At 44.7% G+C, this 27,323-nt stretch overlaps 1 protein-coding gene across 1 annotated transcript; it reads left to right on the plus strand.

Annotated features, from left to right (window-relative positions):
* The first annotated feature begins 4,789 nt into the window (after positions 1-4,789).
* Positions 4,790-21,850, plus strand: LOC132207508 (probable G-protein coupled receptor 139). The gene is made up of 3 exons (XM_059643361.1): positions 4,790-4,852; positions 18,765-18,876; positions 20,961-21,850. The coding sequence occupies exons 1-3, from the start codon at positions 4,790-4,792 to the stop codon at positions 21,848-21,850; spliced, it is 1,065 nt and encodes a 354-aa protein (XP_059499344.1).
* Positions 21,851-27,323: the final 5,473 nt, after the last annotated feature.

The following is a 27,323-nucleotide window of genomic DNA, read 5'->3' on the forward strand; positions in this document are numbered from 1 at the left end:
ATGGCCAATCCACCTAACCTGTACAACTTTGGACTGTGGAAGGAAACCAGAGCACCCGGAGGAAACCTACGCAGACACAGGGAGAATGTGCAAACTCCACACAGACAGTCACCCGAGGCTGGAATCGAACCCAGGTCCCTGGTGCTGTAAGGCTGCAGTGCTAACCACTGAGCCACCGTGCAGCTTAATTTGGCAACACTGTACAATTTGAGGCATCTGATCAAGGACGATTTGAAATCTCTGGTTGCACAAGTTGCTTGATTAGTGCAGATATTAAAAAAAATGGAGAGAAGCAGCCAAGAGGCGGGTGGAATTATTTCCAGTCCATAAATGCCATATTTATCTCTAACTCTGAGCTAAAACACACTGTCTCTGAAACCGGATGCATGTGAGTCGGAGCACCCCCTGAAGGACAAGATGGGAAATAGCATGAGTGATCTATTCCCCACATAATTAATTCACATTGATTCATATCATCTCGACTCACTTGGGAAAGTGCTTTGACCCTTGTACACAATTACTCTGAGGGCGGGGTGGGGATCATCAGAAAAATTAATAGTTTAATGAAAGCTTGCAAATTCCATAAATCACCTGTTGGTTGGCATCAAGTTACCAGGGAACTTACCAGGGGAAAGCAGTGGGGCACAGGTCTCTGGCACAAAGTCTGTCCCTGCTGCTCAGAAGGGAAGGGGGAAGAGGAGCAGAGCATTAGTCATTGGGGATTCCATAGTGAGGGGGACAGATAGGAGGTTCTGTGGGGACGAGAGAGACTCACGGTTGGTGTGTTGCCTCCCAGGTGCCAGGGTGCGTGATGTCTCTGATCATGTTTCTGGGATCCTTAAGGGGGAGGGGGAGCAGCCCCAAGTCGTGGTCCACATTGGCGCCAATGACATAGGTAGGAAGAGAGATGGGGATTTAAGGCAGAAATTCAGGGAGCTAGGATGGAAACTGAGAGCTAGGACGAATAGAGTTGTTGTCTCTGGTTTGTTGCTCGTGCCACGTGCTAGTGAGGCGAGGAATAGGGAGAGAGAGGAGTTGAACACGTGGCTACGGGGATGGTGCAGGAGGGAGGGTTTTGGATTCTTGGATAATTGGGGCTCTTTCTGGGGTAGGTGGGACCTCTACAAGCAAGATGGTCTTCACCTGAACCAGAGGGGTACCGATATCCTGGGGGGGACATTTGCTAAGGCTGTTCGGGTGGGTTTAAACTAATTCAGCAGGGGTATGGGCACCAAAATTGTAGTTCGACTATAGAAAAGGTTGAGAGTAGGGTGGTCCGAAATAAAGTTTCAGGGAAGCAAGATGGCACTGGCAAGCAAGAAGTTGGATTGAAGTGTGTCTACTTCAATGCCAGGAGCGTCTGGAATAAGGTGGGTGAACTTGCAGCATGGGTTAGTACCTGGGACTTCGATGTTGTGGCCATTTCGGAGACATGGATAGAGCAGGGACAGGAATGGTTGTTGCAGGTTCCGGGATTTAGATGTTTCAGTAAGAACAGAGAAGATGGTAAAAGGGGCAGAGGTGTGGCATTGTTGGTCAAGGACAGTATTACAGTTGCAGAAAGGATGTTTGGGAACTCGTCAACTGAGGTAGTATGGGCTGAGGTTAGAAACAGGAAAGGAGAGGTCACCCTGTTGGGAGTTTTCTATAGGCCTCCGAATCATTCCAGAGATGTAGAGGAAAGGATAGCAAAGATGATTCTCGATAGGAGTGAGAGAGACAGGGTAGTTGTCATGGGGGACTTCGACTTTCCAAATATTGACTGGGAACACTATAGTTCGAGTACTATAGATGGGTCAGTTTTTGTCCAGTGTGTGCAGGACGGCTTCCTGACACAGTGTGCAGATAGGCCAACAAGGGGTGAAGGCACATTAGATTTGGTACTGGGTAATGAGCCCGGCCAGGTGTTAGATTCGGAAGGAGGTGAGCACTTTGGTGATAGCGATCACAATTCTGTTATGTTTACTTTAGTGATGGAAAGGGATAGGTGTTTACCACTGGGCAAGAGATATAGCTGGGGGAAAGGCAATTACGATGAGATTAGGCAAGATTTAGGGAGCATAGAATGGGGAAGGAAACTGCAGGGGATGGGCACATTAGAAATGTGGAGCTTATTCAAGGAAAAACTTCTGTGTGTCCTAGATAAATATGTACCTGTCAGGCAGGGAGGAAGCTGGAGAGTGCAGGAGCCGTGGTTTACGAAGGAGGTGGAATCTCTGGCCAAGAGGAAGAAGAAGGCTTATGTTAGGATGAGATGTGAAGGCTCAGTTAGGACACTTGAGGGCTACGAGGTAGCCAGGAAAGACCTAAAGAGAGAGCTCAGAAGAGCCAGGAGGAGACATGAGAAGTTGTTGGCGGATAGGATCAGGGTAAACCCTAAGGCTTTCTATAGGTATTTAAGGAATAAAAGAATGACGAAAGTAAGATTAGGCCCAATCAAGGATAGTAGTGGTAAGTTGTGTGTGGAGTCAGATGAGATAGGGGAAGCGCCAACTGAATATTTTTCAACAGTATTCACTCTAGAAAATGACAATGTTGTCGAGGAGAATACTGAGATACAGGCTACTAGACTAGGTGGGATTGAGGTTCACAAGGAAGAGGTATCAGAAATCCTTCAGAAGGTGATGATAGATAAGTCCCCTGGGCCGGATGGGATTTATCCTCAGATCCTCTGGGAAGCCAGGGAGGAGATTGCCGAGCCTTTGGCATTGATCTTTAACTCGTCATTGCCTACAGGAATAGTGCCAGATGACTGGAGGATAGCAAATATGGTTCCCCTGTTCAAGAAGGGGAGTAGAGACAACCCTGGTAATTATAGACCAGTGAGCCTTACCTCAGTTGTTGGTAAAGTGTTGGAAAAGGTTATAAGGGATAGGATTTATAGTCATCTAGAAAAGAATAAATTGATTCGGGATAGTCAGCACGGTTTTGTGAAGGGAAGGTCGTGCCTCACAAACCTTTTTGAGTTCTTTGAGAAGGTGACCAAACAGGTAGATGAGAGTAAACCGGTTGATGTGGTGTATATGGATTTCAGCAAGGCGTTCGATAAGGTTCCCCACAATAGGCTATTGTACAAAATGCGGAGGAATGGGATTGTGGGAGATATAGCAGTTTGGATCGGAAATTGGCTTGTTGAAAGAAGACAGAGGGTGGTAGTTGATGGGAAATGTTCATCCTGGAGACCAGTTACTAGTGGTGTACCGCAAGGGTCGGTGTTGGGTCCACTGCTGTTTGTCATTTTCATAAATGACCTGGATGAGGGCGTAGAAGGATGGTTTAGTAAATTTGCAGACAACACAAAGGTCGGTGGAGTTGTGGATAGTGACGAAGGATGCTGTAGGTTGCAGAGAGACATCGATAAGCTGCAGAGCTGGGCTGAGAGGTGGCAAATGGAGTTTAATGCAGACAAGTGTGAGGTGATGCACTTTGGTAGGAGTAATCGGAAGGCAAAGTACAGGGCTAATGGTAAGATTCTTAGCAGTGTAGATGAGCAGAGAGATCTCGGTGTCCATGTACACAGATCCTTGAAAGTTGCCACCCAGGTTGACAGGGCTGTTAAGAAGGCATGCAGTGTTTTAGCTTTTATTAATAGAGGGATCGAGTTCCGGAACCAAGAGGTTATGGTGAAGCTGTACACAACTCTGGTGCGGCCGCACTTGGAGTATTGTGTACAGTTCTGGTCACCGGATTATAAGATGGATGTGGAAGCTTTGGAAAGGGTGCAGAGGAGATTTACTAGGATCTTGCCTAGTATGGAGGGAAGGTCTTACGAGGAAAGGCTGAGGGATTTGAGGCTGTTTTCATTAGAGAGAAGAAGGTTGAGAGGTGACTTAATTGAAAGATATAAAATAATCAGAGGGTTAGATAAGGTGGATAGGGAGAGCCTTTTTCCTAGGATGGTGATGGCGAGCACGAGGGGCCATAGCTTTAAATTGAGGGGTGAAAGATATAGGACAGATGTCAGAGATAGTTTCTTTACTCAGAGAATAGTGAGGGAATGGAACACTTTGCCTGCAATGGTAGTAGATTCGCCAACTTTAGGTACATTTAAGTCGTCATTTGATAAGCATATGGACGTACATGGAATAGTGTAGGTTAGATGGGCTTGAGATTGGTATGACAGATCAGCACAACATCGAGGGCTGAAGGGCCTGTACTATGCTGTAATGTTCTATGAATTCTATAAGTTCACAGAAAACTCTGACAATTTCCCCTGTACTTTACAAGGATTAGTATTTATTACAGATAAATAAATGCCAATCACAAGTAAACAGCTATGAACTGTGAACATAAGGGTCTACTGACAACATTCTAATTTTATCATAAAAAGCCCCCACAAACATGCAGACACAACTTCCCAAACAAAAAAGAACATTGATTTTATTTGTGGAGGGGAAAATAACCCTGTGAACCACAGTTCAATAGCTTCACTCCAAAAGCATTCATTAAGATGTCCCTTTTGGCTGATGGTGACATTTTGTTCTTGAATGGCCTTTCTCCAGTCTCACTTCCTTTCAGAGGCACAGTATGCTATTGTCAACGTTTGTTGGTCACTGCTTAAAGGCGTTCGTCTTACAGCAAGTGATGAGGAGAAAATACATTGCTTTCTTCAGACATATGCAGTTGGTGTACCACAACACCCCTCCGACAGTCCTCAAGGCTCTCCCTATATCGTTCACATCCACAAGCTACTAAGGAACCAAACACCGAGTTGCTGGAAGGCTCATGAACTTTGACATTCAAGACTGGTCAAATTGCACAAAACAATCAGCGACTTGTTGAAGGCCAAATGCCGTTTTTCATCCACCCGCTGCCTGCCAGTGGCCTGCAGCAGCTCTCCCTATTGTTCAAAGTAAGCACAACTGTAAAACCACTTGCAATGAGTTTCAGTGACTTATTTTTTAAAGGTGAAACTTAGAAGGAAATGTGGCCCTACAAAACATATCAATACAACCTTTCAGCTGAGGAATTGGGTATAAATCTGTTTTCCTGACTGCATTTATTTTCATGTAGAATGCACAGAATCTAATTGATCCAACCAGTTTAGGAACTGATAGAAGTGACAAACTCCAGCTTTGACTAGTTTCAATCAAGTGATTTCCCAGCACGTATCAAATCACTGTTTCAACCTGAATGTGTTTCACTGGGCTCAAACATAAGGTAGTTAGGTCTGATTCTCCAATGTCCGCATATGCCCAGCTAATGTAGAACATTTAGATCTCAAGAGATAATGTTAGAATTCATATGGAATCTGACAAAATCGTCCTGTTGCCCTTACTCTTAAAAGGAGAGGACAGTAACTATTTGTCTGTGTCCAATATTCTTGCATTGGCAAAGCAATTTGTTGGAGATTCACTTTGAGAAATATTTATCTCTCCTTCTGCTTTACTCCAATTGCTCAGTTACCATACACTATTCTTACCACTTGATATACTTGTTTGTCTTTAAGCTCTCCCCTGAGATTATACCAATTTAATATGTTTATCTGACATGACTGATGATGTTTCCTTTGACACAAGTATCTCTCAGTTAAGTAATCTCTTATCTCTCCTAACTACCTTCTATAGCCCACCACTTTTGGCTCTCTGAGATTTCACTAGCAAAGAAAACAATACCAACATTTGAAATGTTCTAATTCCTGAATGTTTATCTGCCCATTCTTCAATTTTCCTTTATGAGATCTTCAAATGGGACCCCATGTACTCCTGTAAGTGTTTCTGTAAACACAACTATGTCATACAATATTGTGGATTTGTCCTCCTTTTCGTTGAAAAAGAAATTATCGAGAATTACATTAATTTAGCATTCCATGTTTGGTATTTCCCGTGTCGCATGAGATCTCATCTAACTGTATCACATCAGGAACTAAAATAGAGGAAACGAAACAAGCATATAAGTCCTTTCTGTGGATAACTAATTAATGCTCCATATCTCAACTAACTAAAAATTTCTACAAAATGGCCAACTACCTGCATCACGTAACTGCTATTAAAAGCCCCCTGAAATCACCAGTACGATAATGGACTTTTAATCTCATTCTCATAATCAATGCAAATGAGCAAATTCCAAGCTACTACTTGAGGGAATCTCTGGCAGCAAACATGAAGAAATACTATCCCTTATCCCTGTCCTGTGCTATTTATGCCTTTCTAACAGTTTTGAGAGTCTGATGATATATCTCCAAATTTCCCTCGGTTTGTAGATGAGATGCAGTTGATATTGATTGCTTTGTTAACAAAATGGTGATGATGTCTGTGAAAACTTCATATGCAAAGTTAGAAACCTGATCACAGTGTGTATCAATTAGCAGCCCATAATGAGTGAGAAAATAAAAACTGAGTGAACTTTTTCGTGATTACCTGAACTATAACCATCCTTAAAGAGATAATTTCTACACATTAGGTTGTTGCATCCAGAATGGTAAGGAGGTAGTGATGCTCCATCCTGGTTTCATTTTTGGTAATGGTCCCTCACAATTCACTAACACCCAACTAAAGTGCATTTTCAAACTATGCTGTGAGTATCAAGGGTACAAGCCTTTAATAATCAAATGAAGTTTTCCCTCTACCTGATATATCATAATGCATCCTTATGATAAATGGGCAGTAACATGACTGAATGAATAAACCTGAATTCTTCACCCATAGGCCTGTGGGGGAGTGTCCAAATTCTCATGATAATTCTTTCTAATAAACTCAATTCTCTGGAAATCCTTCAGCCTTACTGACAGTGTGTGCTGTCTGTGCCAATTTCTGTATCACCCTTATCCTTTGCACTCATGTATGCGCTCTTCCATCATTGAGGAACATCTCTGAATGGGTTAATCAGGAAAACTATAGTCTGGGTTCAGAGGATTTGTCCTGTTGGTGATGATTCAAATTGCACTATTACACTGAACACAGTGACTTGGAAAACTGAGTCAAGTGCTTTATTGTCACTTGAAGCTGTGAAGGAAAATCACAAAGATTATGCATTGTGTTTAATGCTACAAAGTAGTATCATTGTGGAATTGATTCTTGGTCAATATGCAAAGTGGCCTTAGTTCCTTTGTTTATCCCTAGACCTTCCTGAAAATCTTCCAGGCATTTAAACAGGACTTCACTCAGGCAGCAAGTTCCTAATCAAGAGATGTTAATCCAATCAAGTTGAATCTTTCTCAACCCATTTCATCCAATCAGGCTTGGGTATGAGTCTTTTACTACAGTCAGTATAACTGAACCAGCTGATTCAAATACGAGACCAGAATCAAAGTTGTATCCTTAACGTGGGAAGGTTCCTTGGTATAGGTTCTCTGTTGAGGCAAGTTCTTACGCAAACTTATGGTTTGGAGTCCAGAATGAATTTTATGAAAGACTGGTTCTGCAGTTGTTGATAATAGCTGTTCTGTCATCAACCTCCATTAGAACCAGTTGACCATTCAACTAGATGTTTATTTTGATTGGTTCAGATTTGAATCTTGCTAAGCAAATTAGCTGTTCCAAGCCAGATAATAGTGGTCTTTCCAGGGTGTGCACTCTCCTGGATACCAACCTATCAGGTTTCTTACTCAACCCAGGCCTAGTGGAACTCTTTCGCCCTCTCAAGCCCACAGACCAGCAACAATTCCAATGGCTTGCCAGCCCAGATGCTGAAGAAAATGTTAATCTTTTGCCTGAGGCTTGGCTTTATTTTGGGGTTTTGCCGTGGGCTTACCTGGAGTCCCTCTGTTCAAGATATGTCCTGAGTGAGGCTACGCCATTGCCTTCACTCAAATAAGCTCCTTCAACATTAGTCAGACTGGCAAGGGTGTCCACTTCCATTGGTGTATTCCGTAACCTGTAAGGTCCACTTTCCGCATTTTCTTAAGCAAAAACCAATTGTAGTGCCTGTTTAAATGTCATTTGGGCTTTAGCTAGAAGTTGCTTTTGCATAGACACATCATTAATCCCAATTGCCATAAATCTCTGAGCACCTCATAAAGGGTTAAACTAGTCACATGCCTCTGCCTCATCTTAATGTCTTCAAAATCCAAACATGTTCCCCTGGATCTCAAACTGCTGAATAAAATCAATAACATCTCAAAATTAAATGAGGCTTAGGGTCATAACATTCCTTCACTAAATCGTCAACTCTTGAAAGGCTTTTGTGTCTGGTCCCTCAGGTACATTTAGGCTCCTCATAACAAAAAAGCTGCTAGTCAATAAGTTGTCAGGTGAATTCCTCATTGCTTTTCATCTGCCCCAGTATCATTTGCCTGGAATAAAGCTAGTTTTTTCAAAGATAACATACTGGGACCAGTCTTTGACGGCAGGATCAAATGTGTCAAACTTCCAAACTAATGGTGTGATGGTAGAAGTGCTTACTCTAACTCAAAGATGACTGTTAGAAGCAAATCCCTTCTGGAACATTTTTTTTTCTCTCTCATCACAAATGAAATAACTCCACAGAGGCCAGTATCCCATCACCAAGTCACCCTTTATTTACATGAGTTGTCCTTGACCCTGCTCCCTCTTCCTCACAGCAAGTTTTCAGAGTGAAGAGAAAAATTGACACTCATGTTTGTTTCTGTCAGCCAGAGCTCCCTGATTGGACCAGATTAACAGCCCCAGCCAGGAATTCATAATTTAAGAGGTTCTCCTGGCTGACCTTGGCCGTGTTACAAACACTATAGAAGCAAGAGGAGGAAAGATGGGTTGAGGCAGTGACAGGCATAGAGAAACAGATAAGATGAGAGAGAGAGAGAAAGAAAGAGAGGGAGATAGCTAAAGACTGAGGTTTGAGAGAGAGAGAGAGAGAAATCAAAGAGACAAGGAAGAGAGACAGAGGCTAAAAGATAAATGGGATGTAAGAGATAGTGTCACAGTGTGTGAGAGACAGATGATGTGAGAGATACAGAAATGGTGATAGGATGGAAGATCTTTTATTGTCACTGTGAGTTTGGGTGAGAGAAAGGCAGAGACGGGGTGAGAGAGATGGGGCAAGATGGAGTGACAAGGCCAGAGAAAAGGTGGGGAGTTTTTGAAAGAGACAGACAGATGACCCAGGAAAAGTAAAAAGGCATAAGAAAGAGAAAGTGAGTGGGGATTAGGTCAAGGTGAGATAGAGAGAGAGAGAAATGGGAAGTGAGAGAAGAGAAATGGTGATTTCAGAGAGAATATCTGGATGTGAGTTTGCTCGCTGAGCTGGAAGGTTAGTTTTCAGACGTTTCATCACCTTTTTTAATTTGAAAAAATATACTTTATTCATAAGATGTACAAAAAATAAAACATTTATACACCTACCCAGTCATGCAAGCCGCTCTGGGTTACCCAGGGGGTAAGTACACCAACTAAAGGAAAAAAAAACAAAGCAAAGAAAATACCCCGGCAGTCGTCACACTGCACAGTCCCCGTTGGCCCCCTGACCAGTTGGGGAAGGCGCCATCTGGGCCCAGTTACCAGATAGAGCCCTTTTTTCTATTCTGGACAAGGGGTTTCATACCGTGGCCTTTCCCCACCGCACCTTGGCGGCGGCTGCCCCAAGCTTTAGCGCGTTCCTCAGCACGTAGTCCTGGACCTTGGAGTGCGCCAGTCTGCAACATTCGGCCGGGGTCAGTTCTTTCAGCTGGCAGACCAGCAAGTTGCGGGCAGACCAAAGACCGTCTTTGACCGCATTGATGGTCCTCCAGGCGCAGTTGATGTTGGTCTCGGTGTGCATCCTGGGAAACAGCCCATACAGCATGGAGTCCCGCGTCACGGAGCTGCTCGGGACGAACTTCGACAAATACCACTGCATCCCCCTCCAGACCTCCTGCGCATAGGCACACTCCAGAAGGAGGTGATCGACAGTCTCGTCCCCCGCTGCAGCCACCTCGAGGGCAGTGTGCGGTGGCACAGAGTTTCCAGGCACGCATAAAGGATCTCACTGGCAGAGCCCCTCTCACCGCCAGCCAAGCAATGTCCTTGTGCTTGTTTGAAAGTTCTGGCGATGAGGCATTCTGCCAAACGACTATGGCAGTCTGCGTGGGGAACCACACGACGGGATCCATCCTCCCCTTTTCCCGAAGGGTCTCGAGGCTACTACGTGCTGACCACCGCCTGACGGCCTTGTGGTCAAAGGTGTTTCCCTTCAAAAATATCTCCACGAAGGACAGGTGGTACGGGACGGTCCAACTACTCGGAGCGTTAGGCCAGGCCCATCCTTCGCAACACCGGGGACAGGTAGAACCTCAGTAAGTAGTGACACTTGGTGTTTGCGTACTGAGGATCTACGCACAGATTCATGCAGCCGCACACAAAGGTAGCCGTCAGGGCGAGGGTGGCGTTCGGTACGTCCTTTCCCCCATTTTCCAGGTCTTTGTACATGGTGTCCCTGTGGACCCTGTCCATCCTCGACCCCCAACTGAAGTGGAAGATGGCCCGGGTGACCGCAGCGGCGCAGGTCCAGGGAATAGGCCAGGTCTGCACCACATACAACAGTATCGAAGGCCCCTCGCACCTGACAACCAGGTTCTTACCCGCGATGGAGAGGGACCGGAGATCCACCTGCCCAGCTTCTGCTTCAATTTGGTGACACGCTCCTCCCAAGTCTTAGTGCACGCCCCAGCTCCACCAAACCAAATACCCAGCACCTTCAGGTAGTCTGTCCTGACGGTGAAGGGGGTGAAGGAGCTGTCGTCCCAGTTCCCGAAGAACATGACCTCGCTCTTACCCCTATTGACTTTGGCACACGAGGCCAGTTCAAACTGGCCACAGATGTCCAACAGCATACTCACCGACCGACGATCAGTGCAGAAGACGGCGATGTCGTCCATGTACAGGGAGGTCTTGACCTGAAGGCCTCCGCTGCCTGGGATAGTCACGCCCTTCAGGCTCACGTCCTTCCTGATGGATGCGGCGAAGGGCTCCACACAGCACACGAACAAGGCAGGAGAGAACGGGCAGCCCTGCCTGACTCCAGATCTGTAGGGAAAACTGTCCGATTCCCACCCGTTGATCGAGACTGCGCTAACGATGTTGGCGTAGAGCAGCCGGATCCAATTGCGGATGCCCTCCCCGAACCCTAATTTGGAGAGGACGTTCCTCATGTAAGCATGAGAGACCCTGTCGAAGGCCTTCTCCTGGTCCAGGCTGACGAGGCAGGTGTCCACCTGCCTGTCCTGCACATAGGCGATCGTTTCCCTGATGAGCGCGAGGCTCTCAGCGATCTTCCTGCCCGGCACAGCACAGGTTTGTTCAGCTTGAATTACCGGCTCCAGGACAGACCTAACCCAGTTGGCAATGACCTTGGCCAGGATTTTGTGGGGTGATGACTGCCGGGGTATTTTCTTTGCTTTGTGTTTTTCTTCTTTGTCTTTTTTCCCTTTAGAACATAGAACATAGAACATAGAACAGTACAGCACAGAACAGGCCCTTCAGCCCACAATGTTGTGCCGACCATTGATCCTCATGTATGCACCCTCAAATTTCTGTGACCATATACATGTCCAGCAGTCTCTTAAATGACCCCAATGACCTTGCTTCCACAACTGCTGCTGGCAACGCATTCCATGCTCTCATAACTCTCTGTGTAAAGAACCTGCCTCTGACATCCCCTCTATACTTTCCACCAACCATCTTAAAACTATGACCCCTCGTGCTAGCCATTTCTGCCCTGGGAAATAGTCTCTGGCTATCAACTCTATCTATGCCTCTCATTATCTTGTATACCTCAATTAGGTCCCCTCTCCTCCTCCTTTTCTCCAATGAAAAGAGACCGAGCTCAGTCAACCTCTCTTCATAAGATAAGCCCTCCAGTCCAGGCAGCATCCTGGTAAACCTCCTCTGAACCCTCTCCAAAGCATCCACATCTTTCCTATAATAGGGCGCCCAGAACTGGATGCAGTATTCCAAGTGCGCTCTAACCAAAGTTTATAGAGCTGCAACAAGATCTCACGACTCTTAAACTCAATCCCCCTGTTAATGAAAGCCAAAACACCATATGCTTTCTTAACAACCCTGTCCACTTGGGTGGCCATTTCAAGGGATCTATGTATCTGCACACCAAGATCCCTCTGTTCCTCCACGCTGCCAAGAATCCTATCCTTAATCCTGTACTCAGCTTTCAAATTCGACCTTCCAAAATGCATCACCTCGCATTTATCCAAGTTGAACTCCATCTGCCACCTCTCAGCCCATCTCTGCATCCTGTCAATGTCCCGCTGCAGCCTACAACAGCCCTCTACACTGTCAACGACACCTCCGACCTTTGTGTCGTCTGCAAACTTGCTGACCCATCCTTCAATCCCCTCATCCAAGTCATTAATAAAAATTACAAACAGTAGAGGCCCAAGGACAGAGCCCTGTGGAACCTCACTCACCACTGACTTCCAGGCAGAATATTTTCCTTCTACTACCACTCGCTGTCTTCTGTTGGCCAGCCAATTCTGTATCTTTGGATTGTGGGAGGAAACCGGAGCATCCAGAGGAAACCCACGCAGACAGGGGGAGAATGTGCAAACTCCGCACAGACAGTCGCCCAAGGCTGGAATCGAACCCAGGTTCCCGGCGCTATGAGGCTGCAGTGCTAACCACTGAGCCACCGTGTTGCCCCGTTTGGCTAGGTGAGGCGACCCTTACTAAGCACATGGACCACATGAAAGCTGCAAATGCACACTTGAGACGGGAGCAAAACATACCCAGCCCCTCAGAACTGAAATGACTGTAGGAACCCAAAGGTTCTCCCACACCATCTCGCATCAAAGAAACTTTGGAGCCTGAGATGGTCACATTTGGTGTATGTACCCCCGGGTCACCCGGAGCGGCTTGCATGACTGGGTAGGTGTATAAATATGTTTTATTTTTTGTACATCTTATGAACAAAGTATATTTTTTCAAATAAAAAAAATGGTGATGAAACGTCTGAAAACTAACCTTCCAGCTCAGTGAGCAAACTCACATCCAGAACCTTAACCTGAGCTACAAATCTTGTCAAAACTCGTTATCAGAGAAAGTATGTTCAAGAAAGAGCTTGATACCATTTTGGATATTAAAGTTATCAAAAGGTATGCAGGAAAAGTGGGAATATGCTTTCAGTAAATGGATCAGTCATGACTGTTTCAAATAGCAGAGCATGCTGCAAGGGTTGACTTGATGACTACTACTCACAGTTTCTATCTGAGGAAGGGTCACTGGACCAAAACATTAACTCTGCTGTTTTCTCCATGGATGCTGCCAGACCTGTGAGCTTTTCCAGTAATTTCTGTTTTTGTTCCATCGTTCTATTTTTCGCCCAAAATGCCGAGTGGCAGAAAAAAAATCCATACATGCATCACATTGCTGTCAGAAATATCTCAGACAACAATGCCTCATGTCCTAATGGTAGTCCAGCTGCATTCCACAAAAGTCAATGACTTGGCGCCATGCCTTCTGTGGCAATGTTGAGATCAGACTGTAGTACATTAACTCGGCATGATGTAGACATGGGAGAATCAGACCCAGCTACCTGACGGTTTCAGCCCAGGGAAACGCATTCAGGTGGAAACAGCGATATTTGATCTGATGGGGGAATCAATTGAGAAAGACGAGCCAAAGCTGGAGTTCGTCACTCCTATCAGTTCCTTAACTCATTGCATGAATTAGATTCTGTACATTCCACATGAAGGTAAATGCAGTCAGGAAAACAGATTCATAACCAATTCCCCAGTTGAAATGTTGCATTGATATCGTTGACAGGGTCACATGTTTTTCTGAGTTTCATCTTTTAAACATAAACAAGTGATTGAAACTCATTGCAAGTTGTGTTTACACTGGTGATTATCTTGAATAATGGGGCGATCTGTTTGCAGACCAATGGCAGTTTCCAGGGATATGGAGAATGGAATTTGGCCTTCAACAATTCACTGATTGGTTTGTGCAACTGGGCCAATCTGGGATGACAAAGTTCATGAGGCTTCCAGCAATTCAGTGTTTGGTTCCTTGGCAGCTTGTGGGTGTGAACAATGCAGGGAGAGCTCTGAAGGCATCTGGCGGGGTGAGGTGGTGTTTCTGGATGATATTAGTGATCGTAGACAGCAGATACATTGTGGTCATGGTCACCAAGTAGTGCACGGTGCAGTTGGAGAGACTGCACTTTTCACAGGGAAGAATCACAACTACAAGTAAATTAAAAGCAGTGGAAAGAGAATTCAAAAGTAAATGTTGAAACAAAATGCCACGTGTCAAATTCAAAAAAGGATGGAATGAGTTTGGCTTCACCAGAATTGCTTGTGGGATGTGACTGGTTGGCTGGTGATTCACAGATTTTACTGCTCCGCAATTGTATCTTAAATACCAGTTGAACTGAACTTTCTCCATTAAGATTTGTTTCATGGGTTTTGCTGTTTCCACACAATCAGACAGAAAAATGCACACAAAGTGAGCGATTGCAGCAGAATCCCCGCTCCATCATCACTGGCAGAATTCAGTCCCTCCCCAGAATCAGACACACCTTTCGTATCAAGCATCCAATCAGTTTTCAATTCTTATCTCAGCTTGCTTTTTGACAATCTCCAAGCTCGTACCTGAGAGGGAAATCTGTGATGCGAGGACAATGCAATGAAAGAAACTTCTGAGGGATTTGGAAAGGTTGAGTGACAGCTCTAATGGCGTGAATACATGTGAGATTTTATACTTTCTTCTGTGTTTTTTGTTAAAGTGGACAAAACAGTTTGTGTTGTATTTTTGTGAAATGTGTGCACTTTTTAACGTTCTGAAATTATTTACTTCAGCGTTTGACTCTCAAATTAGTGCATTTGGGTGTTCATTTAATTTTTGTGATCAGTTTGAAAATTAAGTACTTTGCTCCCTGTGGGTTGGCACTGCTGCCCCTGAGGCCAGGGACCCATGTTTGATTCCAGGCTGTCTGTGTGGAGTTTGTACATTCTCTCTGTTTCTGCGTGGATTTCCTTCAGGTGATCCCTCCCACAGTTGAAAAATGCGCTGTTTTTCATAGTCTAGCCATGCTAAATTGCCCATCATGTCTGTGGATGTGCAGGTGAATTGGATTATCCAGAGGAAATGCAGGGTTACAGGGATAGGGGTGGGTCTGGGTGGTTGTGTTGTTTGGAGGGTTGGTGTGGACTCAATGTGTTGAATCGCCTGCTTCCACACTGTGGGGACTCTATGACGCGATGTAGTTGACAAGACTGCGTTTCAAAAGAAAAAAATAATCGCCATTGAGGCAGGTAACTGTCCTGTTAATAGAAGCTTTTTCATGCTATGGTGGTTAAAGCAGCAGATGAAACGTTACATTGTAAGCTTAAACAAGAATGATGAACAATGAAAACCATTTTGATTCAATTCAAGGGAGAGCTTGCTGAACACAGAAGCCTGTCCCTTTGGGCTCCACAATCGGCACGACCAGGGCTGCCCACTCAGCAAACTACACTCGTTTGATAATTTATTCACATTCCCGCCTCCAGATTTCTTCCTCTACATGTCCCTGCAAGATAAAAGGCACTGAGCAGGCCTTTCAAACCCGTGGGATTGATATAGGGTGATATTGGCTCCTTTGATAGTCCTTTGACTTTCCTGAAACACATCCAGATAATTAATTAGGACTTCACCGAGGCAGCCATTTGCTCATCAAAGAACGTTGGGCCAACCAACGAGAATCTTTCTCAATCAATTTTGCCTCATCAGTGCTGGGTCCGTGTCTTTTACTGCAATCAGTGTAACTTCAACAAACCGCTTTTCATAAGTGACTGGAACCGAAGTTGTACCCTTAACCTGTAAAGTTTCTCCAGTACAGATTCTCTGTCTCAGTGTCAGTTTATGTCATCTTAAGGGTTAGAGTACTCAGCAAATTTTGTGAAGGACTGGTTCTGCAATCACTGACATGGCCACACCAGCAACAACCTCCATTAGAACTGGATGATCATTTAATCAGATTTTTATTTCAATTTGTTCTGACTTGGATGTTGCGGAGCAATTTAATTGTTCCATGACAAATAGGAATGGGTTTTCCAGGGTGTGGACTGTCCTGTTTACTGGCCAACATTGTCTTACTCAATTCAGGCCGAGGGGGACTCTCTTTTTTCTCAAGACCGCATACCTGAAGCACCTACGATGGCTTGCCAGCCCAGATCCTGAAGAAAATGTCAACCATTTCGCTGAGGCTTGGTTTTGTTTTCGGGTTTTGATGTGGGTTGACCTAGATTCCCTCTGTTCAGGATATGTCCTCAGTGAGGCTATGCAATTGCCTTCACTCCAGTGGTGCCCGCCGACCTCACTTGGCTTAGTGAGGGTGATAGATTTGTTGGTAGGTAGGTAGATAGAAAGACAGAAAGAAAGGAAGAAGGCGAGTACATGGGAAAGAGTCTGAGGTGTCGGAGGAGATAGAGAGAGACAGAGAGACAGAGTGAAAGACAGATTGGGTGTAAGAGATGGTGACACAGTCTGTGAGAGACTGATGTATGAGAGAGAAATGGAGAGCAGAAGGGAGAGTTTGGGTTGGAGAGGGACAGAGATGGGGTGAGAAAGACTGGGCAAGATGGATTGACAAAATGAGAGACAGGTTGGATGAAGGAGACTGAAGGATGGGTCAGGACAGAATGACAAGGCATGAGAGAGATGAGCAGACTGGGTTAATTCTGGCTAAGAAAGAGAGAGAGATTGGATGAGAAAGGTGGAGACATGGACATTTGAGAGGAATTAAGTTCAAGAAAGAGTTTGATTCCATTTAGAAATTGAAGTCATCAACAGGTATGCAGAGAAATTGGGAGTATGCTTTAATGGATCACCCATGATCATATCAAATGGCAATTTTCCAATGGTTGAAGGGCTGACTACTGCTCCCAGTTTCCATCTTTCTATCTTGAACCCAAGGTGTCGGGTGCTAAAATAAAATCCATATGTACACCACATTAATGGGAGAAATTTAACTCACAATCAAACAGACACAAAAGAACAAAGCCTCGTGTCCGAATGGTAATCCAGCTCCATCCTATAAATCTCAAAGACTTGGTCTCCACAGCCTTCTATGGTAATGACTTCCACAGATTCACCACTCTCCGGCTGAAGAAATCCCTCCTCTTGTCAGTTCTAAAGGGTTGCATCTTAGCTCTGAGGCTGTACAGGCAGGTCCTAATTTCTCCTACTGGTGGAAACATCTTCTCCACGTCCACTCTGTCCAGGCCTCTCAGTATTCTGTACATTTCAAGCAGATTCTGTCTGATCTTTCTAAACTCCATCAGGTACACACCAAGAGTCATCAATCGTTCCTTTAAGTTTAACTCTGTTATTTCTCACCCAAGTTCCTCCCTCTCCAAATGTGTGCTGAATTCTACCTTGTTATGCTCCTTGTTTCCCAGACGTGGAATACATTGCAGCATTTTGTTCAAAATGGGAAGCACTGGCCCATTGGGCACACCACATTTGAGTGTAAATACCACCAAATGGGCCACACCAGCACCAGTGTGAGGACAAAAAGGGAAGGGGAATCCTTTGCCTTCTTTCAAATATATCTCTGATGTCCTGTCACATGTGCCCAAAGACCTGAGGCTTGTGAACCAGTCAATTCAACCACTATAAATACCGAGGGAAGCTCCTGAACAATTACTTTTGACGGTACTCAGGGATGATGTCACAGAGGTTTCATTCAGGTCAATTTTTGAATGAGTGGGCCTGCGTTTTGTGAAATGGAGAGCTGGTTTGTACTGTTATCAAGTATGGGAGATTGATGTGGTGATATTTCTAAAACATGAAATTTTCCAACTGGGCTTTTCATGCAGACATTGAACCACAATTGTATGAATGAAAGCGTCTTCTGATACAAAACATTCCTTTGACTGGGCAGCGGTTAGAATCTGAAATGAATGGTCTCGGATTGTAAGTAAGCAAGATTTAATCTGTAGGCATCGAGTAAACATCTAAATCATTGGTTCATAGAGTCATACAGTATGGAAACAGACCTTTCAGTCCAACCAGTCTATGCTGGCCATAATCCCAAACTGAGCTAATCCAATCTGTCTGCCCTTGGCTCCTACCTCTCCAAACATTTCTGATTCATGTACTTGTCTAAATGTCTTTTAAAGTTGGCAACTGAACCCACAATCATCATTTTCTTTCCAACTTCATTCTGCACACAAGCACTCCCTCTGCAAACATATTGACCTTGTGTCTTTTTTAAATCATTCTCATGTGACCTTAAAGATATGTTCCCCAGTCTTGAAATCCCCCAGTCAAGGGAAAAGGGCCCTGCCGTTCACATCATTTATACTCACTATGATTTTATAATTCTTTCTCAGGTCACCTCTTAACTGCTTATGCTCCATTGAAAACAGTTCGAGCCAATCCAGACTCTCCATCTGACTGAAACCTTACACTCCTGGCAACATCCTGGTAATTCTTTTATGAATCCTCTGCAGCTTAATAATATCATTTCTATACCAGGGTGTCTGGAACTGTACACATTACTCCTGAACTGGCTGAGGGAAATAGTGGAGTGATAGTTGAACTGGGGCTGCTGACTGAGACAAGTTGAGCTGCTCTTCCAGAGATCTGAACCAGTCAGTACAGACCCTGTGGCAAAATGCTGGGTGGGAATATTTTGTGATATTTTTGAGCCTAAGAGTCACTCAACTGAAATTCTTCATCTCAGGAGAGCTGCAGAACTCTCCAAAACAAATTGTGAAATATTTTCCATCACTGGAGAGTTAACTTGACTGTCGTAATCTCTGTTTGTGAGCCTTTTGGAAAACAAACAACTGGAAAATTTTGCAAACACAGTATCCCGTGGCAGCTCCTGTAGGCTATAAAGTAAGGGCCTTTATCTTTTTTCTGAATCAGAGACATTACGAGCAACACAAAGTGATTGATCTTTCCAGTCAGAAAATGTATCGACCAATTCAGTTGGTGAGGAATATATTCTATGTTGCAATTGCTGTAATCGGTTTGCCTGGTAAGTGTCTGTGATTGCTCGGGGTAAGGTTCTTGTGGTGCGATGGTACTGTACTGACCCTGAGCAAAATCATGCCCGGGTTCAAATTCCCGACCTGTATCTCACATCTCTGTGCAGGTTGATTAAAGTGTCTGGAACGATTGAGGTTGCATGAACCAGTATGTTTTGAACAGTGACTCACTTAATTCAATAACCAAAAAAAAAAGCACAACATCATTTCAGACTGAAACCTATTCCTTGTTTTGAAAGAGACTGGAAGAGCATCAAGATATTGTATTTTCAGAAAATCTGTGCGCACAAGGCTTCATTGGGAAAGGTGCATGTTTGGTGACAGGACTACACATGTTCCAACGCACGTCCAGTGACTCTGAAATATCCAAAACTTTTGCATTCGATCTTCTCAAATAACCCATTGGTCAAAGAACACCTGTTGTTTTGGAATTTTTCCATCTCTGCAGGAAGCCTGTTTTGTTCTCTGCTATTTTAGGGAACGGGAGAGAGAGAGACAGAAGGAGTCTTTTGGCAATTTTAATTGGGATAAACGTTTACTCCTCTACCTCCCGGAATTCCATGTTTGTCAGTGACGTTATACTTGATATACAATTTTATTCCTGTTCATAAACAAACAACTGTGTTTGCTGATGAACCTGATTCACATATCATTTTGTGTGAAGTAAGGTGTATTCTTGTGTGGTTCGTTTTCACCTGGTGATATATGGAGCAGTGGGAACAGAGCTATAGAGCTCTCCTCTCGCATCCACCCTCACGTACACTGGGCTCTCGTCACAGAGACACAGGTCCATTGGAATTTGGGTGTCAAACATTATGAAGGAATACAGGGAAATCTACCCGATTTTCTGTTCATTAATCGATCAAAAACACTTGGCTCATTGCTGAGGCTAATTCAGAAGTGGGAAAATAAAAAAAAAAGATTGATTTGCAAAGTATCAACAAGCTTTGGCTGGTTTGCATGGCTGGGGATTTATGGCTCGAGTTTGAAGTCAGGGTGAGTCAGGCTAATCCACAGGAGGTAACACCACGAAAGGTGACGTGTGAAGGACAGATGGACAAATCAGAAGGTGAGTCTGATGAGTTTGTAGGTATTTCTTTGCAGGTGATGCACATTGCAGCGCAAAATGAAATGGTACAAATTGCAGCTGGAGGAGCAGATGGTCTACTCCAAGCTTGCACTGCTCCAGCTTCAGACACACAATTCCTCATTGGGCTATTAAAGCACTCACCTGCTTCTGGACAGGAGTCTGCTGCACCCCTCTGACTGATGTCCGTTAAAATAGATCTTTATCCTGATCTGTATGTGATTCGATTAGATTAGATTCTCTGCAGTGTGGCAAAAGGCCCTTCATCACAGCAAGTCCACACTGCCCCTTGAAGCATCCCACCCAGATCCACCCCCCCCCCCCGCATAACCCATACAACTCTGAACACGATACCTCAGTGGCCAGTTGAAGTCATAGAGACATAGATTCATACAGCACTAAAACAGGTCCCTTTGTTCCACGAAGTCCATCCCAAACAAAATCCCAAACTGAAATATTCCCACCTGTTTGCTCCTGGCCCATGTCCTTCCCATTCATATATCCAACCAGATATCTTTTTCACATTGTAACTGTACATCCGCCACTTCCTCTGGAAAATCATTCCACACTTGAACAACCATCTGTGTCGAAAAAAACCTCAATGTCCTTTTTTTAAAAAAAATCTCTCCTCTCACCTAAAAAAATGTGAGTTTACTGAGTGCCAGAGCCAATGCACGTTTTGTGCTCCCTCATCTGAAAATTCCCCATCTTGGAGAAAAGACAATAACCATCAACTCTATCTGGAACTCTCATTATTTTACAAAATTTCAGCAGTTCATCTCTCCACCTCCTAGCCTCCAATGAAATCAATCCCAGCCTACACAGCCTTTGTTCACAACTCAAACCTTCTATCCCAGGCAACATCCTTGTAAATCTCTTCTGGACCCTCTCCAGCTGATTTGTTTGTGTTCACTGGTCTGTCTTGAGAAAATGTGAATGACTTTTTAAATGTAATTTCGCATCTCCTTTCCCTTCATTCTCTCACAGTGAATTCACTGGCACTTGTGATTTTATTCAGAGGAAAATGTGGAATTTCCTCATGCACCGCTTGTTACCTCGTTGCCATGGCAACAGCGGATCTACTGTATGTTATCCTTGAGGTCACACTCTACCGGATCAATGAATATTATTTCCCTGTCAATTTCTTGGATATGACCGCTGTCTGTAAAATTACCTCTGTGCTGCGCCGCGCTACCGCTGATTGTTCTGTCTGGTTCACCGTCACTTTTACTTTTGATCGATTTGTTGCCATTTGTTGCCAGAAGTTGAAAATGAAATATTGCACCAAGAAAATTGCAACCGCAGTTCTATCAACAACAGGCATTCTGACCTGTTTCAAAAACATTCCCACCTACTTCCGGTTTGAATCTTACCAAATCTTTAACAATGTCGAGTGGCTCTGCGTGAACAATGGAGCATATTATGACGATCCCATATGGATAGGATTCAAACGCTTTGAAAAGATCTTAACTCCAATGCTCCCATTTGCTTTAATTCTTTTGATAAACGCTTTGACAGTCAGGCAAATTTTAGTGGCCAGTCAGGCTCGTAAGAGACTGCAGGATCAGAGCAAAGGGCAGAATTCTTCTGACCCAGAGATGGAGAGCAGAAGAAAGTCTATTATTTTACTCTTCACAATATCCAGTGGTTTCATCCTGCTGTGGCTGTGCTACCTTTTTGTATATTTTAATACATTCGATCCATTGTTCGATAAAAATTCTAAATCTATATTCCAATGTGTTGCATATATGCTCCGTGATATAAACTGCTGCACAAACACATTTATTTATGTAGCAACTCTCTCCAAGTTCAGAGAGAAGTTCACAAGCACGCTCATGTTACCTTTTAAGCAAACAATTCACTGTAAGCATCAATAAAACAAATGGTGATGCCAAATCATGTGAAGAGTAATGGATGACAGTGAGCAAGTCTGTCCAGTATTACTGATGATGAAGCGAGTACTCAGCCCAATGACAAAAGGACGTCATTAAACTGCACATTTTTAGTACGACTGGAGGCTACTGCGTTAAGTCACATGGTTTCAACATGATTAATTAGGGAAGCAACAGTGTCAAAATGCGTCCTGCGGAGCAAAGAAAGGAGTCATAATTTAAAGGAACAAAAACAAAGTTGCTGGAAAAGCTCAACAGTTCCGGCAGCATCTTGAAGGGGAAAACAAAGTTAATGTGTCAGGTCGGGTGACCCTTCCACTGAATTTACAGAAATGGTTGCCTCCGTGTTCTAATTCTAAGCTCCTCACCTGAGGAAGAGTACATTATTCTTTAAAATGCAAAGGCTGTGCATGGTGGAAATGTTGCTGCATTCCCCATGTAGATTTCCTAAAGGGCCTTCTCTTCTGCCTGTCCCACAGGCCTGACGATTCCTCCTGCACTGACACCCTCATCCGCTTAGCCAAACTTGTCCTCCCCCTCAACAACTTCTCTGTCAATTCCTCCCACTTCCTACAGACAAACAGCGTGGCCATGTGTACCTGCATGGGCCCAACCTGTGCCTGTGTCTTTGTAGGTTATGTGCAACAATCTGTACTCCATTACATTGATGGCTGCATCGGCGCTGCCTCGTGGTCCCACGAGGAGCTTGAACAGTTCATCCACTTCAACCAAACCGTCCACCCCAACCTTAAGTTCACCTGGACCATCTCTAACAACTCCCTCACCTTCCTGGAACTCTCAGTCTACATCTCAGGCAACCACCTCGAATCCAATATCCATTTCAAGCCCACCGATTCCCACAGCTACCAAGAATACACCTCCTCCCATCCATCTTCCTGCAAAAATGCTATCCCCTATTCCCAATTCCTTCACATCCACCACATCTGCTCCCAGGATGTGTCATTCTGCTCCGTACATCTCAGATGTCCTCATTTGAAGGGAATGCAACTTGCCCGCCCTCGCCGCAGTGGTCATGAATGCCCTCAACCATGTCTCCCACATTTGCCGCAACTTTTCCCCCACATCCCATCACCGCAATAATGACCAAAAAAGAATCCCCCTTCTCCTAAAGTAACATCCCACCAACCTCCAGATGCAACGTATCATCCACCGACACTTCCGCCATATGCAATCCGACACTACCACCAAAGACATTTTTCACTCCCCACCCTTGTCTATTTTCCAGAGTGTCGACTCTCTCCGTGACTCCCTTATCTGATCCATGCTCCCCTCCAGTCCCAACACACCCGGCATGCTTCACTGCAACCGCAGGAATTGCTACACCTGCCATCACACCTCCGCCCTCACCCTCACCCCAGGTTGCAAGAAGACTTTCCACATCAAGCAGATGTTCACCTGTACAATGTAGTATACTGCATCCGCTGTACCCATTGTGGTCGCCTCTACATCGGGAAAATCAAGTAGAGGCTTGGGGGTTGCTTTGCAGAACATCTCCGTTCGGTTAACACTGAACAACTGCACCTCCCAGCCGTGAACAATTACAAATCCCACCCCCCAATTCCTCAGATAACATGTGCATCCTGGGCCTCCTGCAGTGCCATAACGATGCCACCCGAAGGTTGCAGGAACAGCAACTCCTATTCCACTTGGAAACCCTGCAGCCCCATGGTATGAATGTGGATTTCACAAACGTCAAAATCTCCCCTCAACCTCCCGCAAACCAAAACAAGCAGCTCGACCCCGCCTCCCTAACCTGTGCTTCCTCTCACCTATCCCCTTCTCCCACCTCAAGCTTCAACCCCATATCCTGCCAACTAACCTTTCCCCATTCCCTTGACCTGTCTGTCCTCTCTGGACTGACCTACCTCCTCCCTACCTTCCCGCATACACCTCAATTTATTGCCCCCATCCCACCTCTTTGACTTGCCCTACACCGCTCCACCTATCTTCTCCTCTATCCACCTTCTATCTGCTTCCGACTCTCTCCCTATTTCTTTCAGAACCATCTTTTCCGCCCCCCCCCTCCCCAATTTCTGAAGAAAGGTCGAGGCACGAAACATCAGCCTCCGTTCTCATATGATGCTATTTGGCCTGCTGTGTTCATCCAGCTCTACACCTTGTTATCTCAGATTCTCCAGCATTTGCAGTTCCTATTTTCTCTGGATTCAATGTGAATCGGGGCAATGTCTCAACTGTTGTGAAACTGATGGAAGAAAATGTAAGATGCTTGAATTTTTCTGAGGGGCTTGCGAACTCAGGTTCACGGTCTTCTGCAGGATTTCCTCTGTGTCGTGTCCCAGGGCCAACCATTTTACATTGCATCCAGTATAATGATTTTCCTTGGTGATTCAGGAAGACAATTGTGGGACAATTTCGCGAAGATACAGAGACATTCAGATCAGGAAAGATCACTCACTGCAGCCCTCCAGAAATCTGCAAAATCATTCAGTCACTGGGCCATCATGAACTCTGGAACATCATTTAATACCTGCAGGACTCCCTATCTCGACAGCATCTCCCAGTCACTGCAGAAATCCCTACCTCTGTCATATCGTCCAGTCACTGCAGACCTCACTACCTCTGTCATATCGTCCAGTCACTGCAGACCCACTACCTCTGTCATATCGTCCAGTCACTGCAGACCTCCCTCCCTCTGTCATATCGTCCAATCACTGCAGACCTCCCTATCTCTGTCATATCGTCCAGTCACTGCAGACCTCACTACCTCTGTCATATCGTCCAGTCACTGCAGACCTCCCTCTCTCTGTCATTTCTTCCAGTCACCGCAGACGTCCGAACAAGTGTAACATCATTCACTCCTTGCTGCTCTCCCTCTTTCTGTAATATCACTCCCTCACTGCAGACCTTTCTATTTCTGAAATGCCATTGACTGACTGCAGACCAGCCGATCTCTGGAACATCATTCACTCACTGCAGTCAGCGTTAGGTCTGTAACTCCGCAAAACCATTCAACGTGTCGTCACTATCTCTGTCATATCATTGAATCTCTGTAACACTCACTATCTCGATAACATCATTAAATCACTGCAGCCAAACTAATTTCCATAACGTCATACAGTCACTGCAGCCTCCCAGTCTCTAAAATCATTCACGCACTGCGTCCCTCCAAATCCCCTTAACACTGTATGTTAATATAGCCTCCTCGACTTCAGTCACATCGTTCAGTCAATGCAGACTCCCTCTGTCGATCAGATCATTCACTCCTCTGTCCCTGCAACGTCTAAAAGAGTCAATTCAGCCTTCTCTATCTCTGTAACATCATTCACTCACTGAGACATCACTATCTCTGTGCCATCATTCACTTCCTGCCCTCTCCCTGTAACATCAGTCCGTCATTGAAGCCCACCCTCTCTCTGTAACATTATTCAGTCAAAGCACACACCCCTATCTTTGTAACATCATTCAGTCTCTGCGACCGAACCCGTCTCTGTAACATCAGCCAGTCACTGCAGCTGTCCCGATGGCTGAAACATCCGTCATTCACTGCAGCCCTTCCTAGCTATGTGTCATCATTCGCTCACTACAGGCCACTCGATCTCTGTAACATGATTCAGTCACTGAAGGCCTCACTGTCTCATTCAGTCGATGCAGTCCTCCCTATTCAAGTATCATCCTTCATTTTCGGCAGCTCTCCCAGTCTCTGCAATATCATTCGGTCACTGTGATTGCCCCTATTTCTGGAATGACATTCCGTGGCACAGTCCTCCCTCTCTCTGGAACATCACTGCGTCGCTACAGGACTACCAAAATCTGGAAGATCATTCACTCAATTCAGACATCCCTATCTCTGTAACATTGTTCAGTCACTGCAGCCCTCCGTATCACTAACATCATTTACCCACTGCAGACCTTCCTATCTCTGTAACATCATTTACCCACTGCAGGCTTTCCTATCTCTGTCACATCATTTACCCACTTCAGACCTTCCTGTCTCTGTAACATCATATACACACTGCAGACCTTCCTATCTCTGTCACATCATTTACCCACTGCAGACATTCCTGACACTGTAACATCATTTACCCACAGCAGACATTCCTGACACTGTAACATCATTTACCCACAGCAGACATTCCTGACACTGTAACATCATTTACCCACTGCAGACCTTCTTATCTCTGTAACATCACTTGCCCACTGCACACTTTCCTTTCACTGTAACATCATTTTCCCACTACAGACCATCCTCTCCGTTCTTTATTGTTTGGGAAGTTGTGTCTGAATCTTTGTGCTGGCTTTATAAGACAGAATTAGAATGTTACCTGTCGACCCATACATTGACAGTTTCCTTGTGATTAGCATTCACTTATCTGTAATAAATATTAATTCTTGGAAAGTACAGGGAAATTGTCAGAGGTTTCAGTTAATTTGCTGCCAACCAACAGGTGATGTGTGGAATTTGTACGTTTTGATTAAACTATTAATATTGTGATGATCCCCACCCCACCCTCAGTGTAATTTGGTACAAAGGGGCAGAGCACTTTCCCAATTGAGACGATGTGAATCAATTTACTTCCACCATATGGGGAATAGACCACACATGCTGTTTCCTATCTCGTCTTTCAGCGGATGCTCCAACTCACATGCCTCCCTCCCCAACCCCCCCACCATTCTCAGGCCGTGTATCTTCGCTCAGTGTCAGTGATGTGGATGGCACTTATGGATTGGAAATAATACCACCCGCCTCTTGGCTGATTCTCTCTTTTTTTTGTATTTCTGCACTAATCAAGCAAGTGGTGCAGCCAGAGATTGATCAGATGCCTAAACTTGGATTGTGTTGCCAAACAAATAAAAGCATTTGTACAAGAACTAGCAGTCCGCAGAATAAATGCAATAGCTTTCCATATTTTGGTGGCTTCAGTTATATGATCTCTTCTGACAGTGTAATGTATGAAATTTATGATTTAGCCCATCCATAGCAGTACAAAGCAGCCGGAAATAGTGAAGAGTAAAATAATTGCCTTCATTCTATTCTCTATCTCTGGATGGCTGTGCTTCCCTCCTTTATTCTGACACCTCAGTCCCTTGTGGGCTTGACTAACTATTACAATGCGCTTGACTGTCAGTATGTTGAGCAGCAGACTTAACAAAAATGGGAACAAGGGGGTTATAAACTTGTTCAATACGTGAAACTCTCTCGAATGTGGCTCAGTCCAATTGCTTTCCTGAAGCTGACATTTCAAGGACACGTTGTTGACTATATATTGAGGTTCATGTACAGAGTAGAAGGCAGGGAGATTCAGATTCAGGAAACGGTTGTGTGAAACATTTGAAGAAATAATTTGTTTCTGGATGATATTTGTGATCGTAGACAGCAGATACATTGTAGTCATGGCCACCAAGTAGTGCACGGTGCAGTTGGAGAGACTGCACTTTTCACAGGGAAGAATCACAACTACAAGGAAATTAAAAGCAG

This window comes from Stegostoma tigrinum, chromosome X (genome assembly GCF_030684315.1).
Source record: "Stegostoma tigrinum isolate sSteTig4 chromosome X, sSteTig4.hap1, whole genome shotgun sequence".
In the NCBI taxonomy this organism is placed as follows: domain Eukaryota; kingdom Metazoa; phylum Chordata; class Chondrichthyes; order Orectolobiformes; family Stegostomatidae; genus Stegostoma; species Stegostoma tigrinum.

Excerpts from the sequence above, each read along its gene's own strand:
- LOC132207508 (XM_059643361.1), top strand. The coding sequence starts at position 4,790 with ATGCCGTTTTTCATCCACCCGCTGCCTGCCAGTGGCCTGCAGCAGCTC. Across the intron at positions 4,853-18,764 it reads AGCTCTCCCTATTGTTCAAA|AGACATTACGAGCAACACAA; the intron begins GTAAGCACAACT and ends TTTCTGAATCAG. Across the intron at positions 18,877-20,960 it reads TGCTGTAATCGGTTTGCCTG|TGAATTCACTGGCACTTGTG; the intron begins GTAAGTGTCTGT and ends ATTCTCTCACAG.